This window comes from Penicillium nucicola (assembly GCF_028828085.1).
Source record: "Penicillium nucicola strain IBT 29836 chromosome Unknown utg000005l, whole genome shotgun sequence".
Classification (NCBI taxonomy): domain Eukaryota; kingdom Fungi; phylum Ascomycota; class Eurotiomycetes; order Eurotiales; family Aspergillaceae; genus Penicillium; species Penicillium nucicola.
The window spans coordinates 855,563-870,139 of NW_026643129.1; the positions used below are offsets into that span (position 1 = coordinate 855,563).

At 50.5% G+C, this 14,577-nt stretch overlaps 6 protein-coding genes across 6 annotated transcripts; 4 read left to right on the top strand and 2 right to left on the bottom strand.

Annotated features, from left to right (window-relative positions):
* Positions 1 to 1,127: 1,127 nt before the first annotated feature.
* N7511_005409 (basic helix-loop-helix domain-containing protein) lies at positions 1,128 to 2,681 on the bottom strand (the record flags this gene model as incomplete). The annotated part of the gene is made up of 1 exon (XM_057127786.1): positions 1,128 to 2,681. One exon carries the CDS (start codon positions 2,679 to 2,681, stop codon positions 1,128 to 1,130), a length of 1,554 nt encoding a protein of 517 aa, XP_056984303.1.
* A 2,255-nt stretch (positions 2,682 to 4,936) lies between these two features.
* N7511_005410 (uncharacterized protein) lies at positions 4,937 to 5,298 on the top strand (the record flags this gene model as incomplete). The annotated part of the gene is made up of 2 exons (XM_057127787.1): positions 4,937 to 5,095; positions 5,155 to 5,298. 2 exons carry the CDS (start codon positions 4,937 to 4,939, stop codon positions 5,296 to 5,298), a joined length of 303 nt encoding a protein of 100 aa, XP_056984304.1.
* Positions 5,299 to 6,833: 1,535 nt separating this feature from the next.
* Positions 6,834 to 8,513, top strand: N7511_005411 (putative Golgi traffic protein SFT2; the record flags this gene model as incomplete). Its single annotated transcript, XM_057127788.1, is given in 5 exon segments — positions 6,834 to 6,961; positions 6,972 to 7,066; positions 7,249 to 7,369; positions 7,656 to 7,806; positions 8,361 to 8,513. The coding sequence occupies 5 exon segments, from the start codon at positions 6,834 to 6,836 to the stop codon at positions 8,511 to 8,513; spliced, it is 648 nt and encodes a 215-aa protein (XP_056984305.1).
* Positions 8,514 to 9,713: 1,200 nt separating this feature from the next.
* N7511_005412 (tRNA ligase) lies at positions 9,714 to 12,233 on the bottom strand (the record flags this gene model as incomplete). The annotated part of the gene is made up of 1 exon (XM_057127789.1): positions 9,714 to 12,233. The coding sequence occupies one exon, from the start codon at positions 12,231 to 12,233 to the stop codon at positions 9,714 to 9,716; it is 2,520 nt and encodes an 839-aa protein (XP_056984306.1).
* Positions 12,234 to 12,596: 363 nt separating this feature from the next.
* On the top strand, positions 12,597 to 13,253 carry N7511_005413 (ankyrin repeat protein; the record flags this gene model as incomplete). The annotated part of the gene is made up of 1 exon (XM_057127790.1): positions 12,597 to 13,253. One exon carries the CDS (start codon positions 12,597 to 12,599, stop codon positions 13,251 to 13,253), a length of 657 nt encoding a protein of 218 aa, XP_056984307.1.
* A 424-nt stretch (positions 13,254 to 13,677) lies between these two features.
* Positions 13,678 to 14,504, top strand: N7511_005414 (vacuolar protein sorting family 37 protein; the record flags this gene model as incomplete). Its single annotated transcript, XM_057127791.1, has 2 exons — positions 13,678 to 13,946; positions 14,012 to 14,504. 2 exons carry the CDS (start codon positions 13,678 to 13,680, stop codon positions 14,502 to 14,504), a joined length of 762 nt encoding a protein of 253 aa, XP_056984308.1.
* Positions 14,505 to 14,577: the final 73 nt, after the last annotated feature.

Consider the following 14,577-nt stretch of genomic DNA (forward strand, 5'->3'; position numbering starts at 1 on the left):
GGACGAAGTCTAATGTTAACTTATATGTTGATTGGCTTGCCGGTGTTGCGAACGTCTGTTCATACTAACTTCACGAAGGATATTCTCCATGAGGACTGACTTGTGAAAACAATATACGCCCTCCTGACAACTCTAGGATAAGTCGATGTCCACATGCTGCTGGTAATTTAGCAAGTTGAGAGAAAATCTAGAGAGACCGAAAAGTTATGACGGGCTTATATCTGTGGATTGGGGGGTTGATCGTACGGAATTGTGCTCTTGGACTGGAGATCTATTAGTTTGAAAGGGTTGAGAGATTAGATTGCATATAAGAGGAAAAGTGAATTCTTTGATCGGCGTGCTCGGGACTTTCCAAGGTGTTGATCTTGTTTCTTGGGATGTGTAGCTGGTTCCTGGTTCGATATTAACTTGTCACACTACGCTACAGACTTCACGTCCTACACAGACCATGACAGAGATAGAGAATATGATAATAAGCTTGATTCAAGGATAACAAAACGTAAAAAGGGGTATTAGGGAAAAATGCATGCATCGTTTATTTGTGCAAAGAAATGGGCAAGACAAAGGCAAGAATCGACCAAGCAATGAAGTAATCAAGTCACCAAGAAGAGAGAATTGAAAACGATCACAGTCCGAATCAGCGATCAAAGTTCAGGTCCAGTTCGTGTTCACAAAACAATTAACAGACATGCACAGACCAAACATCAAGATCATTAGTACTAGTATGCGGGTGGGTTTGCAAATCCACAATTCAGTTTCACATCCATCAGTGTCTGAAGACATGCCGTGTACATGTACATGGATGATGAAGGTCAGAATAAAGAAGGGAAGATGTGACAAAAATGAAAAAGAGACAGGGTATCGATAATGAATAAGAATAAGTCAGTAACCGAAAGTAAAAACACAGAACCCAAAAAAAAGAAAACAAACCGACACAGACACAAACAGGACAGAAAAAAGTGATGACATGATGCAAATTGAGCCGAACATAAATCCAACAGTAATGAAAAAAAGAAAATCCATAAGCCGTCTTTCACTCCTGGTACTCCGACTGATCGGTCCCCCATTAGACGCCATGTATGCAACAAGTCACAATGACCAGATATGAAAGGTAAAAAAAAAGACAACTAGTTCATCTCCATGCCGTACTCGTCCTCTTCCTTGAAACTCATAGCGGCGTGGCCAGCGCTGTTCCAGTATTGTGCCTGACCACCGCCGTTGGCACTGCTGGCGCCGCTGTGGAATGAAGGGCTGAGACTGGGGGGAGTAAGGCCAGAAGAGTCACCACCCTGCACGGCGTCGCCGGAAATGTTGGTGTGCTTTGGAACGCGAAGACCGCTACCAGGTCCACGCGTGTAGCTGAAAGAGGTAGGGTCGTTCTTCTCCAAAGCGTCGAGGATCTCGCTGCGCATGCGCTTCTCTTCCTCAGTTTGCTCGAATGGCCAGGTTCCACCCAAGCTGGTGATCAGTTCAGCGACCTCTGCTTCTTGTTGGTACTTGACGTGCAAGGCCCACATCAGATCTCGGGTCCAGCTGACAGCACCGTTGAGGATGTCACCCTTGTTGGGTCCCTTCTCCTTTTCTTCAATGGGGAGACCCATGGTGATATTGCCTGGGGTGGCGCGACGGCCATTGCCGCCTGCGAGTAAAGAAGTAGCGGCGCTTCCGCCTGCGCCGGCCATGGAGAGGGCACTGCTGTTGACGAGCTGCTTACGAACCTTGTCATCTTCCAGGCGATGCTGAGGGACAAGGTGTGATAGGTCCTGAATTCGTTCGTTGATATTATCGCGGCGGCGGCGTTCAACCAAATTGTGTGAGGCGCGGCGGCGTCGGCGCTTGGCTTCCTGAGACTCGAGATCTCCACCGCCGGGGAGGTGGCTGTCAACCTTGGCCGGCAGGGAGGCATGCTTGCCAGACTTGAGGATTTCCGAGATGCCGGTGTGGTGCTGTTGAGGAGGAGATGAGATTGGGGAGGACTCAACGTAGGACTGGGCGCTACCAGAGGTTCCATCCCACTGGTTGGAGAGCGTCTTGTGGTGACGAGCCTGCAATCCGGTTCGAATTGGCTGAGACGGGAAGCTACCAGATTCAGGAGTGCCAAGGGTCAGAGAACCAAGTGCTGGAGTCTTGGGAGTCCTGGGGCTGCGACCGTCCGAGGAGGTGCGATCCATTCCTTGAATGCTCGGGCGAGACTTGGTGCTGAGGTAGTTGTGATCGAAGGAACTGGCATTCTGCATGTGAGGATTCTGCTGGTTCATCCGGTACTGATCATAGTTGAAGCTGTTATGGACAAAAGGACTGGCCATCGGCGCGTTGTCAGGGGTGTTCGAGTACATGTGCGACATTTGGCTTTGATGACTCATGGCGATGCCGCCGGACTGGTCCTGGAGATAATTCATGCTGCTGTCGCGTTGGTGACCATTCTGTCCGCTGATCTCCAAGTCCAGCAACTCATCCGTATCAATACCGGAGTTTCCAAAGTTAAAACTGGATGACATGTTCTGTTGCGAGCCATAAGAGTAGGGCATGAAGCCATTTTGCTGCTGCATGGTTAAGTCGGAAGGATCGACCCCATCGTTGGGGTTGCCGAACTGGTTACCCATCGAGTAACCGGAGTGCGACATCATGAAAGGGTTGTGGTCGTCGGATTCGTGTTTAATGAAAAGACTCGCTTCTGCCATAGTCTGGTGTGAGGATGTTGTGTTAAGGATGACGATGTGAATCGGCGAGGGGTCAAGGGACGAGTCGTAGTGCCGGTACTACTGACTCTCCGTGGTCAAAGTGGAAATCAGGCGGGTTAGACGCCTGAAAGTAATGGAGATCTGCGTCTGAAACGTCAGTAAATCCAACCCCGCCCGTAAGGAGCCGTGCGCCAGGGCAGGCAGGCAACCAAGCAGGCAACGCACGAGAAGGAATGTCGAGTAATTACCCGGGAGAATCAGCGGAATGGAGCCAGAATAAAAAATTCCTTCAAGTGCCGAGATGAGTCGACTGCGGAGAACAATCGTGAGTGCAGATCGGGGGGGCACAATCGCAAAGGAGACTCAAGACTGAAGATTGATAATTGTGTCAGTGATCAACCGACCCCAGTAAGAGGGCAGTGCCCGACAGAACAGTAAGCAAAACAAAGCAGAGAGACAAGCTGAGGCTGAATGCAAAGCCCAAAAGCAAAAGGAGAGATGAAATGTCAAGAAACATTGGAGATGAGTGGGGGATGGGGGAAGAAGCGGTGGGCGCCAGGCGGTGAGGAGTGGCGATCTGGAGATTTGTTCGAGAAGAACTCCACGTCGCTTCAGCTGTTGCCTTGACCTCCTTGGCTTGACTCGTTTCTTGATACGAGGCCGCTTGGATCTCCGGAAGAAAGTGGGAGAAAAGAGGAGAAAAAAAGAAAAGAAAAAAAGGAGACAGAAAAAAATACAAAAAGAACAGAATCAAACAAAAGCAATATGAGGCTGTCACTTACAATATGAGGCCAGGTGTTGGTCTTACCTATGGATATAGATAGGTATAGATCGAGACTAAGTCAACGTTAGCAAACATCCTTGGATATAAATATCTTCACCACACAAAGATAGATCGATGAACACGTCACAGCAGAGCCCCATCACACGTGGAGTAAGATGCAGGAACAAAAGACACACACCGTAGATGAATGCAGTAACATCAAAGCTAAGCTTGAGTAAGGTAAAGTCCAAGACTTGCGAATCATAAGGCGAGGGATGGAGAATATGCAGTGACAACTCATCAAACACGCGAGAAGAGGTGAAAGCACTTGCAGGTTTCGCAGACGAGGGGGATGGAGACTTTATGAACTCAAGCGGCGCTCTCCTGCATCTCTCATTTGATATATTACAACATCGGTCATGCAGCCTGTCGATCGGTGGGAATCGATGAGGCTTACCGGGCTCCAAATATATTTATTAAAATAAGTCGACTACTACATCAATGTACAGAGAGGGTGTGGAGGGGTGGCAACGGTAAACCCCCGAGCCTGGGTACGGCACAGCAGATCGATAAAAGAAAATCGATAAAAAGAAATGAAAAAAAAAGGCACACTTAGACAAAGGAGGGAAGGGTGATACAGCCGGATCGAGTAAAACGGCTATCCCATGATGCTCGTTGGGAGGTTTGTCACCTGTGACATGACTCACGGGTGTCTTGGACAGAGAATGTATCAGATGGCCGGGTTACAAGCATACCGTACAGAGTGAAACCCTAATATAGGGAAGAGAGACTTTGCATGTTCAAGATCCGCGAATGACACCATGTGGATGGCCATGGCAGATCTCTGCAGGTATGCACAACGTATTGTACCAGACCGGGAGACGCCGGAGTTGGATGAGATCGACAGTAGATATCATCCGGAGAATATCAACATGTATAAGCCCTATCTGGAACCTTGGCGAGTAAGAAAACCCCCAAAACCAAACCAAAACAAAACAAACCCCAACCATGGAAAGACTAACTTATACATACGTCGACGTATGTATGCATGCACATATGCATGCATGTATGTGGCTGTGAATGAACCCACAGACCGCCCACCAGAAGCCCTATCACTCTGCAAGTGGACCAGTGCGGTCTGTTCTTCATGTGCGATGTCGTGCAGAGGTTATATTGGAGTGACGATCGTCACCATGATCGACCGTTAAGGGAGCTTGGACCTTATCACTCCGCTTCGACGGTGCAGTTGTAGGTTGGGTTTACGTAGGAGGCTGAGTAGGTGAGGGCTATGGCGGTTAAGAGAATAATCAGAGACTCTAGCAGCATACCTGCAAAGCAAGATACTCGGCATTTACCACCAACTTTGGAGGGGGGGATTCAGGCTCGAAAAAGGTGATTTCAAGAATGTGGCGGAGAGACACGATTGGAGGGGTTGGAATGTGTCTTAGAACACCCGCCAATGGTGATCAAGATCCATACACCTCACCAGCGAATGAGCCACATCGCCAAACTTTCCAACGAGCCACTGGAGCTGATGTCCGAGATCGACGGATGGAGAGTGATCTCCGGGATTTGGGAGGGGAAAATGGATCAGACGTCCCGTCCCGTCAAGGTTTGGCGATACACGCCGAATCTCCACGGCCATGCAGTGGTAGTCAAATATATTGAGTGCATGGTGAAGGTCTTTCCGATCCACGCACAGGACCACAGGACCTTGACCATGACGACATCGTGCTGCAGGGTGTCCTCCATTCCGGGGAGGTCAAGCGTCCGACTCATGTGCGTCGGACATTCTACGGGGTAATACCCCTCGGAGGAGAGAGGTTGAAAAAGCAGGGTGAAGGAGAGAGCTAAAATAGAGCCGATGTGACCTAGGAGGATTGGACTATCGGATATTTCCATGTCGTACGCGGGTAGCGACATAGGACGGTGTATTTTATGCAAGGGAGTTCTTCCGATACGACCCCCGGAAATGGTGTCCGTTATCAGTTGGGGATGATTCTTCAGTCAATACGATTTGCACTGATATATTACCGATCGCCAACAGGGTGCGCACCAGCCATGGAGGATCGACAACGGACGGCCACTAATGACCGCACGCCTATGAGGGGGGGTTGCAATCTCGGATCCAGCTAGTTTCAAAACACATCTCCTCCGGTATATCAAGCTCCACGGGAGGATGCAAGGGAAGACTGTCAAATCAACAGCCACAACGATCAAGAATTTGGAGAAATATTGGGCACCAGATGAAACCGGTAGAGTGGCCAATAAGTTAGCCCGAAACTTAGACCGCAGTGTCTAGGCTGAGCTGGAAAGTTTGACAAATTCCAGCGGATACGGCGCGAAGCGCAGAAAGAGGGGAATGTATGTACAATATCTGAGATGTTCGAAACAAGCTAAAACAAAAAGGAAAATGAAGAAGAAAGGAATACTTGCCAGACAAGTGAAGTATACTTGGGGAGAGCCACGCTAGTCCTGTTTGGGCATTAGCCCCCTTTCCCCCCAACTTCCCCCCGTCCATGTTCCCAACTCCGAACATATCAACATAATCTGATCAACAGGTGTGTACTGCTACCTTCGATACATTCCATACAGTCTATAGGGTATCTTTACGCTCTATACAGCTCGCTTGATTATTGGACCATCATCTGACAGCTCTAGTCATCGCCGATCGGGCTGGTCGCATCGGTAGCTTCGCGCCATCTCGTCATTACCTTGATTCCCCCCTCCCTCTCGTCTTCTCCCCCTCCTTCATCGATAGCGTAGCGCTTCCTGGTCCAATCAGCAGCTGTCGATTCCCTGCGCCGTGTCCGCTTCCCACCTTTTCTCGGATCCTGCTCGGAAGGTTCCAACGCTTCCCACCTATCTTCCGCTTCGTTGGACTGTGCTGGAACGTCGCTCGATTACGATCCACTGGGGCCGCGCCGAACCAAGCCACCTAAGACGCACCTGGGCAAGCTGATTATTTGGGCTGCCTATCAGAACAGGCAACCTTTTTTTGCGGAGAACATAAGGCTGCCGTCATTTTGCCATTTCTGGAACATACTCCCTCGCGAGCTTGTTATCCTTTCGCGTCGGCGAACTTTCCTCAAAGATAGCCAAATTTGAGTCTATTCCGTTGACTACAAGCAGAACCTGAAGCCGCGTTCGGCGCACTCGTCATCTGCTCTCTTGCTAGCTTGATCTGCTCTCCGCCCCCCAGCCAATCCTCGACGATCAGCCATCACCCGTCGCAGATCATCTGCACTCCATCTCGCATAGTCCCTGCAGACGTTGTTTCTCGGTCTTGACTTCCTGGACCACGGGCCTCCTCTGCAGACGCAGCCGTGCACGCCCCCTCTGTTGCTTCTTTCAATTGGGAATACCAACTTACTACTTGATTATCAATCATGGCCAATAACTCGTTTCGCGACTCGGTCAACTCACTAGGGTGGTCGCGTAGAGATCCGGATCTTCCCGTCCGCACTGGCGCGTCATCATCCACCCCATTCATGTCGCGCCTACAGTCCTTAAACCCGTTCGGGGAGGGGGGGTTACGTGCAACTGCCCACTCACAATGACGGCCCCGGGGCTCCTCTACCCGCAGCCAATCGTCGGGAAGAAGAAGAGGGCTTCTTTGCTTGTAAGTTCTACCCTTGGCTTGTGACCCTCTGATCCTCCGATCGTCCCGTACACCGTTATGTGAGCCCAGGTGATGAGATTGCAGTTCCTGCGCCGGCAGGATTCATTTACATCATGCTTGTTTGACTGGTTGTAATCCGACAGGAGAGGAGACAGAAATGCACTAAGACTGACTGCGTATAGTGAGTCGGTGGGACCGTCTACTCATTTTTGGCGCATGTAATCTGGGTGCTGCAGTCTGTTTCATGATCTGCTTTTTCTTATTCCCTGTCTTGTCACTCAAGCCCCGCAAATTTGCCATTTTGTAAGTCTTCTTATATGGCCTTGTCTTCCATGAGCTACCCCTCTAGCTATGGCCTCCCACCCTGCCCTTTTCTTTTTCTTTCCGGCGTTCTCATGCTCCTGGACCACCACCCAAATCCCGAGCTGCGACCACCCAGGTCATACCTCGATTGTGGCCAGGGCCATGTGCGCATACATCGCTCGTCCTGCGACGTGATTCGTCCAGATCCAAGCCTATATCTGCGCCTCATGCCAAGAGCTGCACTCTGCTTTGTCTTGGACATGTCTTGCTAACAAGTCTTCTTTAGATGGTCTGTCGGCTCAGTCCTGTTTTTGCTATCATGGGCGGTCCTCATGGGACCCTGGTCGTACGCAAAACACCTGGTCTCGGGACCCCGGCTTCCGTTCACAGCGGCTTATTTCGGATCCATCGCGCTGACTCTGTACTTTGCTATCGGGGTAAGTAAATCGATGATTCCTATTCCATCCTGGAGCTCTAAGCCCCTTACCCATTTCGGTCTTGCTCTATCTTTGGCCTTGCCGATCTTTCCATTCGAACTCCATCCTTGCATTTCCCTGTTTGTTGCACATCCCTTTATCCAAGCATGAGGTATGGTCGCACTGCAGCACCGGGAAAAGGGGAATCTTGCAGCCTTGGTCCATCGCCCAGTGCAACCTGCCTACCGTCTGTCATGCCCCCGCTGGCTAGATCCGAACCTAGCTATTCCCACCCTTTTTCCCGTCGGCTTCTCGACTCTTGTACCACGTCCCACACCGCGCGGGTCTTGGATGAGAATTTCCTTAGTTCACCTTGTCCGCCACACCCCGGTGCGACAGCGTCCAAAGTCCAGAACCGTCGAGATCTATCTGTCTCACCGTCCCTGACATATGCTCTTCTTCTGTGCACTCGTGCTCGCGCGTATTCCAGCTACATCTCTTCACCGTCTCAACCGGCTATATCAGAATGAGCAGGACCTACCACTCCAAAGATCCATTTACTGACCATTCTCTAGCTCCAAAACCTCCTCCTCACGCTGATCTCCTCCATCTTCCAACTCGCAGCTCTGGTCTGGTACCTCGTCAGCTATTTCCCCATGGGAAGCACTGGCTTGCAATACATGGGTCGCTTTGGTGCCTCACGCGTTTCTGCCTGGGTTAGTGGTTAGATGGCGAGCAAGCGGGTCAGGTTGCCGTGGGCCTTGGTTCCTGCAATATGGCCTTGACTTCTATCCACCCTACGCTCTCTGAAGACTTCGCATGGCATCATAGCCTTGTAGTGTAACGACTCTTTGTTTTGCTCATACTCCCTAGTATAATTGTGAGCCTTTCCCTTGTGTATACATATTCAAAGCGAGATCCTTGTCTAGCTTTCTCATAACATCAAATACTCACATCTCCGTCACACTAGCAGTATCTAATCCGCGTAGGATAAATTCTCAGTTAGAAACACAACGTAAAAGATGACTATAAGTTAAAGTATCCAGCGCCTTCACAAGTCTATCCATCAACGTAAACGTATTCAACTTCGCAGTCGAATCACTTTAGGATATTCCAGCTTTGTGAAACTACATACGGTTTTGCCATACAAGTGTCTCGCAGTGTATCGTGATTCCTCTATGACCCATATCATCCAAGAAAGGAGTAAATGAAATCAGCAAGACCTCGGCAGTGTAATCCCAGAACCTAGGATATCGTTCAATGTCGACTCCTCGACACCTTCGTCGACCAAAGGCGCTCGCTCTTTCTCTTCATCGCCTCTTGAAGGCGTTATTCGAAGTAAGCTGCAATACAATCTACCCCAGTAGGAGTTGAAATTGGCTTCTTTGCGGAATAGTAACCGGATCGTCTCTGGGTAGCCTTGCTTGTATTCACAGTCATAGGGAGTGCATTCTTCCCGCTGTCTCTGTCTGTATATTTTAGGTCTTCGGGGGTTTCAAGAGTCGTTCGATAACCTATGCGTGGCTGCTCCGTGTTTCTTGTACCAAAGCACTTTGCTTTGAACGTGACGAGGAATATCATTGTAGCCAGCCATTTGACTGGATTTTGCAAACTTTCTATGTCAACGATTGTTTGAATGAAAGATTTCGGCGAAGAACTACTTGGAGGAAATAAAGGAAGAGATTTCGTATCCTTGCTCAAAGTGTACGTAAGTCATACGTATATGAGAGTCCATTTCAGATATAAAAAGCCTATACCGGCGCGAAGAACACGAGGATATCAAATATCTTGCTGGACAACACACCGAACAAATAAAGAAACCACAAATAAGTAACAAAATGCACAGATGGTAACTTAATCAAAACGATAGCCACAATGATATAGATCATGACCATACTGAAAGCAAGAACCATCAAGTTCAACACTCATTACTTCCCCCGGCTCATAACCAGCCCAACAACACCATCAACAATCTTGACACCCGGAATCTCCGCCTCAAAGATGCCACTGTCTTCGCCAGAGCCAACCTCAACCCACCGTTTCAACAAGTCGTTGCTCTCCTTCGGCTTGACATCCTGTGAGACCGTGCCGACAGTAATATGCGGAATGGGATTCGCGCAAGGCCAATCGGCATCAGAAACAGGCGCCATGGCAGGAGTGTCGGATTCTGCGTCCCCGCTGGCAGGCAGGATCCGTGCTACGAAGGCCATCAGGCGATTATCCCAGACTAGGCGCTCTAGACGGACGCGGGCTGTGCCCAGTGTTGGAGGGGGTTGGGGTGCGCTTGTGGATGGGGTGGAGGTCTGGGTTTTGATGTAGGTGTCTGTTAGACAGTCCCAGATTTGGGGGTTGTCTTTCTTTGAGGCGCGGTGGATGAGGGTTACGTGGAAGGTTGGTTGGAGGCGGCGGGTTTGGGAGAGCTGGTTGTAGAGGTGGGCGGTTTTGGGATCGGAGTTGCGGAAGATGGAGCTGAGGACGGCTGTGATCTCCTTGGGTGGGAGGGAGATGTTGAAGTATTCGATCTTTTTGGAGAGGGTTGCTGGGTCCAAGGGGGATTCACTTGCGCCTATTTGGGCGGAGGTGGTGTTTGTTGTTTGGGCGTTATTTTTGTTCTTCAGCTTCTGGGTTCCGCCGTAGCTGTAGCTAAGATCTGTCTCAACGTGGTAATCTTTGAGTGCGGCGCTCATTGCGGAGTCGATTTCCTCGGATGTTGGCATCCTTGGGACTACCTTGGGGTAGGCGGCGTGGAGGGCTTTGACAACCGTCTCGAGGTTCTCGCGAGATGAGGCACAGACGTCGAGATCAATGACATGGCTAAAGTTCTCGTCGGGCTGGCGGGTAGTGTCGATTCCCTCAAAGCGTTTAAGGAAGCCATCCATAATTCCGATGGTCTCATGATTGGAAATAGTTCCAGCTCGAATCGACTGATGATTGTCGCCACGTTCCAGTACTCGCTCCCGGGTTACTTCTTTGATTTTGGACAAAAGTTGGCCCTTTGGCTCATGAACGTAGTGAAGAGCGACAAACTGAGCATCGCTGATCACAGGGTATATATCGTCCATGAGTTGTTTACGTTCGCGTCTTTGGTGGCTGTTGCGGTCTGCAATGACAACGGGGTGGTCAGACATGAGGTGGCTGACTTCAAACGCGAACTTCTTAGGCTTGTTCTTTTGTTTGGGGATGTTGTCGTTCTGAACATGTCCCCATCCGAAGAGCTTGACCAAAGCCAGAGCCACTGTTGTCTTTCCACATCCGAGGGTAGCAATAGGAGCAAGGACAATGTTGCGGGTAGTATCCTTCGTATTGGCCTCGGCCATTGCTTCCATGGCAATGATCTCTGATCCTTTCAGTCCTCGCTCCTTCAAGAACTCTTCGCGCAAAGAGATGATGCCGTGATTGTGGAGATAGTCCTTGGCCATATTAGGGTCCCTGATTAGCTTCTTGCGGGCGAACTGTAGGTACTCCTGTGTGATCTGCTCGTGCTTTCTGATTTTGGGGAGCTTCCCTCCAATGACGGATTTGGTGCATTCACGCCACTGGCGGTACATCAAGTATGGCTCCTCGAACTTGTACTTGAAAAACCAATCGCGATACGGCTCGGTTCCATTGTCGCTGAGCTGGCATCGAATCACAAAGCCTTCAGTTTCACGTCCATCCCACGTACCAGTCTCGGCGCATCCTTCAAGGAAGGACCGTACTCGGAAGATATCATCAAAGACCTCAAATTTGGCTTTTTTGAACCCCCATGCATCAGCAAACTCATGCACCTTGTCGCAAGACACTGTCTGGAATCCGGGCTGGTTGTAGTTGAGACCGTGGAGGTAAATGCCGGAGGCAGCCTCATCATAGGCCAGAACGTGCTCCTCAAAGCTGTCGTCACAGAGCTCTCCAACAGCTGTCATGTTATTCTTGCGCAAAGTACGTGCGAGATCCTTGATGTTTCGACCAACTGACGAGACATGGTGCTCCGTCCAGCGCTCTCCGACCTGTGCGTGGCTCTCAGCGGTATCTTCTCGAACTCCAGTGGAGTGTTTGCTGCAGACCAGGAGTTTGTCGTCTTCGAGTGCAGAGATGAAGATAATGCATCCATTTTCCTTTACACTGAGCTCATAAGGGCCCTTGGTATGTTTCTCGATATTGTGCCATTGGGTATTCGTTGTTTCGCCAATATTGAAGAACTTGTCGTATCCGCGGGTCGCAATCTCGGGAATGCCGTCCCTCCGACGGGTGGTAAAGAGACCACGGGCGTAAGTTGGAAGATCAGGGCGTTTGTAGTCCCAATCTTGGAATTTCCATGAATCCACAGTCACATTGTTGGTGCCAGCGACGGTGAATGTTGACTTCTTACAAGTGTACCTTTGCTTCTTGTCGCCCTTAGACTGTTTGCGCGCATCTTCCAAGCTGTGCACCAGCTGTGCAATCCGGGAGGGATCCTGAGTCGCCATCATCCGCGAGCGTTGTCGCGATGTAGGGAATATAGAGCTGATGGAGGGGCAGATCCAAGGCGGGGGAGACCAGGAACAGAGGAACAGATAAAAAGAGGGAAAATGAGCAGGAGGTAGAACAAGAGACAGGACAAGAAACACAAAAAGCTCACGATCCAAGTTGAGTCATGCAAGAGTCATCAAACAAAGAATCAGAATGTGTCACTGCGGGGAGCGAAAGCAGAAAGGCGGGCAGAGCCTCTTATCGGCTTTTTTTTTCTTTTGCTCGCCAACTTCTTCCTCTTGACTCACTCCACACATTCTACCGATTCGCTTGAGTCGACTAACTCGCCCAACTAAGCCCGATCAATTATCCTTTGACTCACCATGGTCCAGTCAAACATCCTCGTCTTGGCCGCCGACAACCCCACTGCAGTTCTGGAGCAGCTCCGTGCCAATCCTTCGATCGCATCATACCAGGATGAATCTGGCTATTCTCTATTGCACGCATCTGCCTCATATGGACACGTCGACCTCCTGCGCGCCCTGGTAAACGAATTCCACGTCAACGTCAATCTTCTCGACGAAGATGAGGAGACATGTCTATTCGTGACCGAATCTCCCGAGATCGCACGTTGCTTGGTCGAAGAATTGAAGGTGGACTATAATCACAAGAACAAATCCGACAACTTCACGGCAGTTGAGAAGATGGAAGCGGACGACGAGTCCCCACAAGTCATTGCTTACCTCCGTGAGGTTGTTGGTGGCGCTCCGGCCCAGCCAGACTCGGGCATGTTGAACCCCCCGCCGCGCATTCCCAATAGCGACATGAAAGTCAACATTGGAACCATGACTGAAGATGAGGCAACCGCCGGAGCAAGTGAACCCGATCCTGAGTTCAAGAGACGCATTGAGGAACTTGCAACCCGGGAGGACTACTATAGTGAGGAGGTGCAGAATGAGGTTCGCGAGCTGGTTAAGGACGCCATGGCGGGCTCGAATATTGAGGCCATGGAGCGGGAGCTGCGCAGACGGACTGAGTAAGGGGAGAAGGCTTGATATCTTTCTCCGATCACTCCCTGTGTTGCATCACGTCGCTCTTTCAGAGAGCCGCCATCGATGTGCACTCACACCGAAGGCAACACCAGTGCCAAGAAGCCCAGTTGATCTTTGACGATCCTACGATACGTATTCGAACAATACGTACTCGAACAATGGGTACCCTGGCATGACCCCCGGTCAGGAACTGGCACATGAAGCATTTAAGCTGGTGCATGAGGATGCAATTACCAACCCTTTTGTATCTTAAATGATATCACGAATAAATACCCGCATACAATGCAAAATCCAACAATTGAGCCTCGACTGGTGTGGATGTAGATGTGTAGATCTCCGAGTCGGCCCCGCCAAGCTTGAGCTGCCTCTCCCCGAGCTTCACCTCCCCAACTATCCAACTCCCAACTCCGTCATGTCTCAACCACCATCCCCCTTTCCTCCACAATCGCCCTTTTACTCGGCCCAAATGAATCCAGTCAACCCAGACACACCTCCGCCGCCGCCTCCAAAACCCGGCAGCCACGAAGCCAGCCGAGGTGGCACCCCGCAAAACATGTCAATGGCACCGCTCCCCGCTGGCTACCAGCCAGACCCAACAGCATACACCAACGCGCCACCAACACTCCCAAACCCACCAACGATGGAAGAAGGCTGGCTTCCAGACCTGGTAAAAGACAAATCGTACGTCCCACCCACCAACACCCATCACAAGCCTGACCCATTTACTCACCCACTAACCCTAACAGAACAATCGACCTCCAAACCCTCTTGAACGACCCATCTCTCCTCTCAGCCCTCTCAGCCTCGCATCCATCCTACACAGCGCGCCAACAGGCCCTAGAAGCGCTCATCAAAACAAACAAAGACCTAGCAACCCGCGTTCTAGAAGTGCAAAAACACCTCACAGACTTGCGCACCTCAACAGAGACAATGCTCCTAACGCACCAATCACTTGAAGTATCCTGGCGCAAAAAACAAGCCGAGATGGATGCTGCCCTGGCACCTTGGTCGCCCAAGGCTTTGTATCAGCGGTACAGTGCGTCGATTGTCGAGCAGGAGGCTGTTTGTCATGCTGTTGAGGAGAGCTTCCTTGACGAGGATCATCATGACCATGGTCGTGCGACTGAGAAGGAGATTGCTGATTGGGTTAGGAGGGTTCGGGGTGAGGCGGCGAAGTTAGCTGCGCGGAAGGAGGCCAAGGCTAGGTGGGATGAGGGGAGGGTTGGTGGTTGGCGATGAATGCATTTTGTGGTCAGTACTCTTACGATTAGTACTGACTGGCTGAATATTATGAGGTTACGGCGTTGATGGT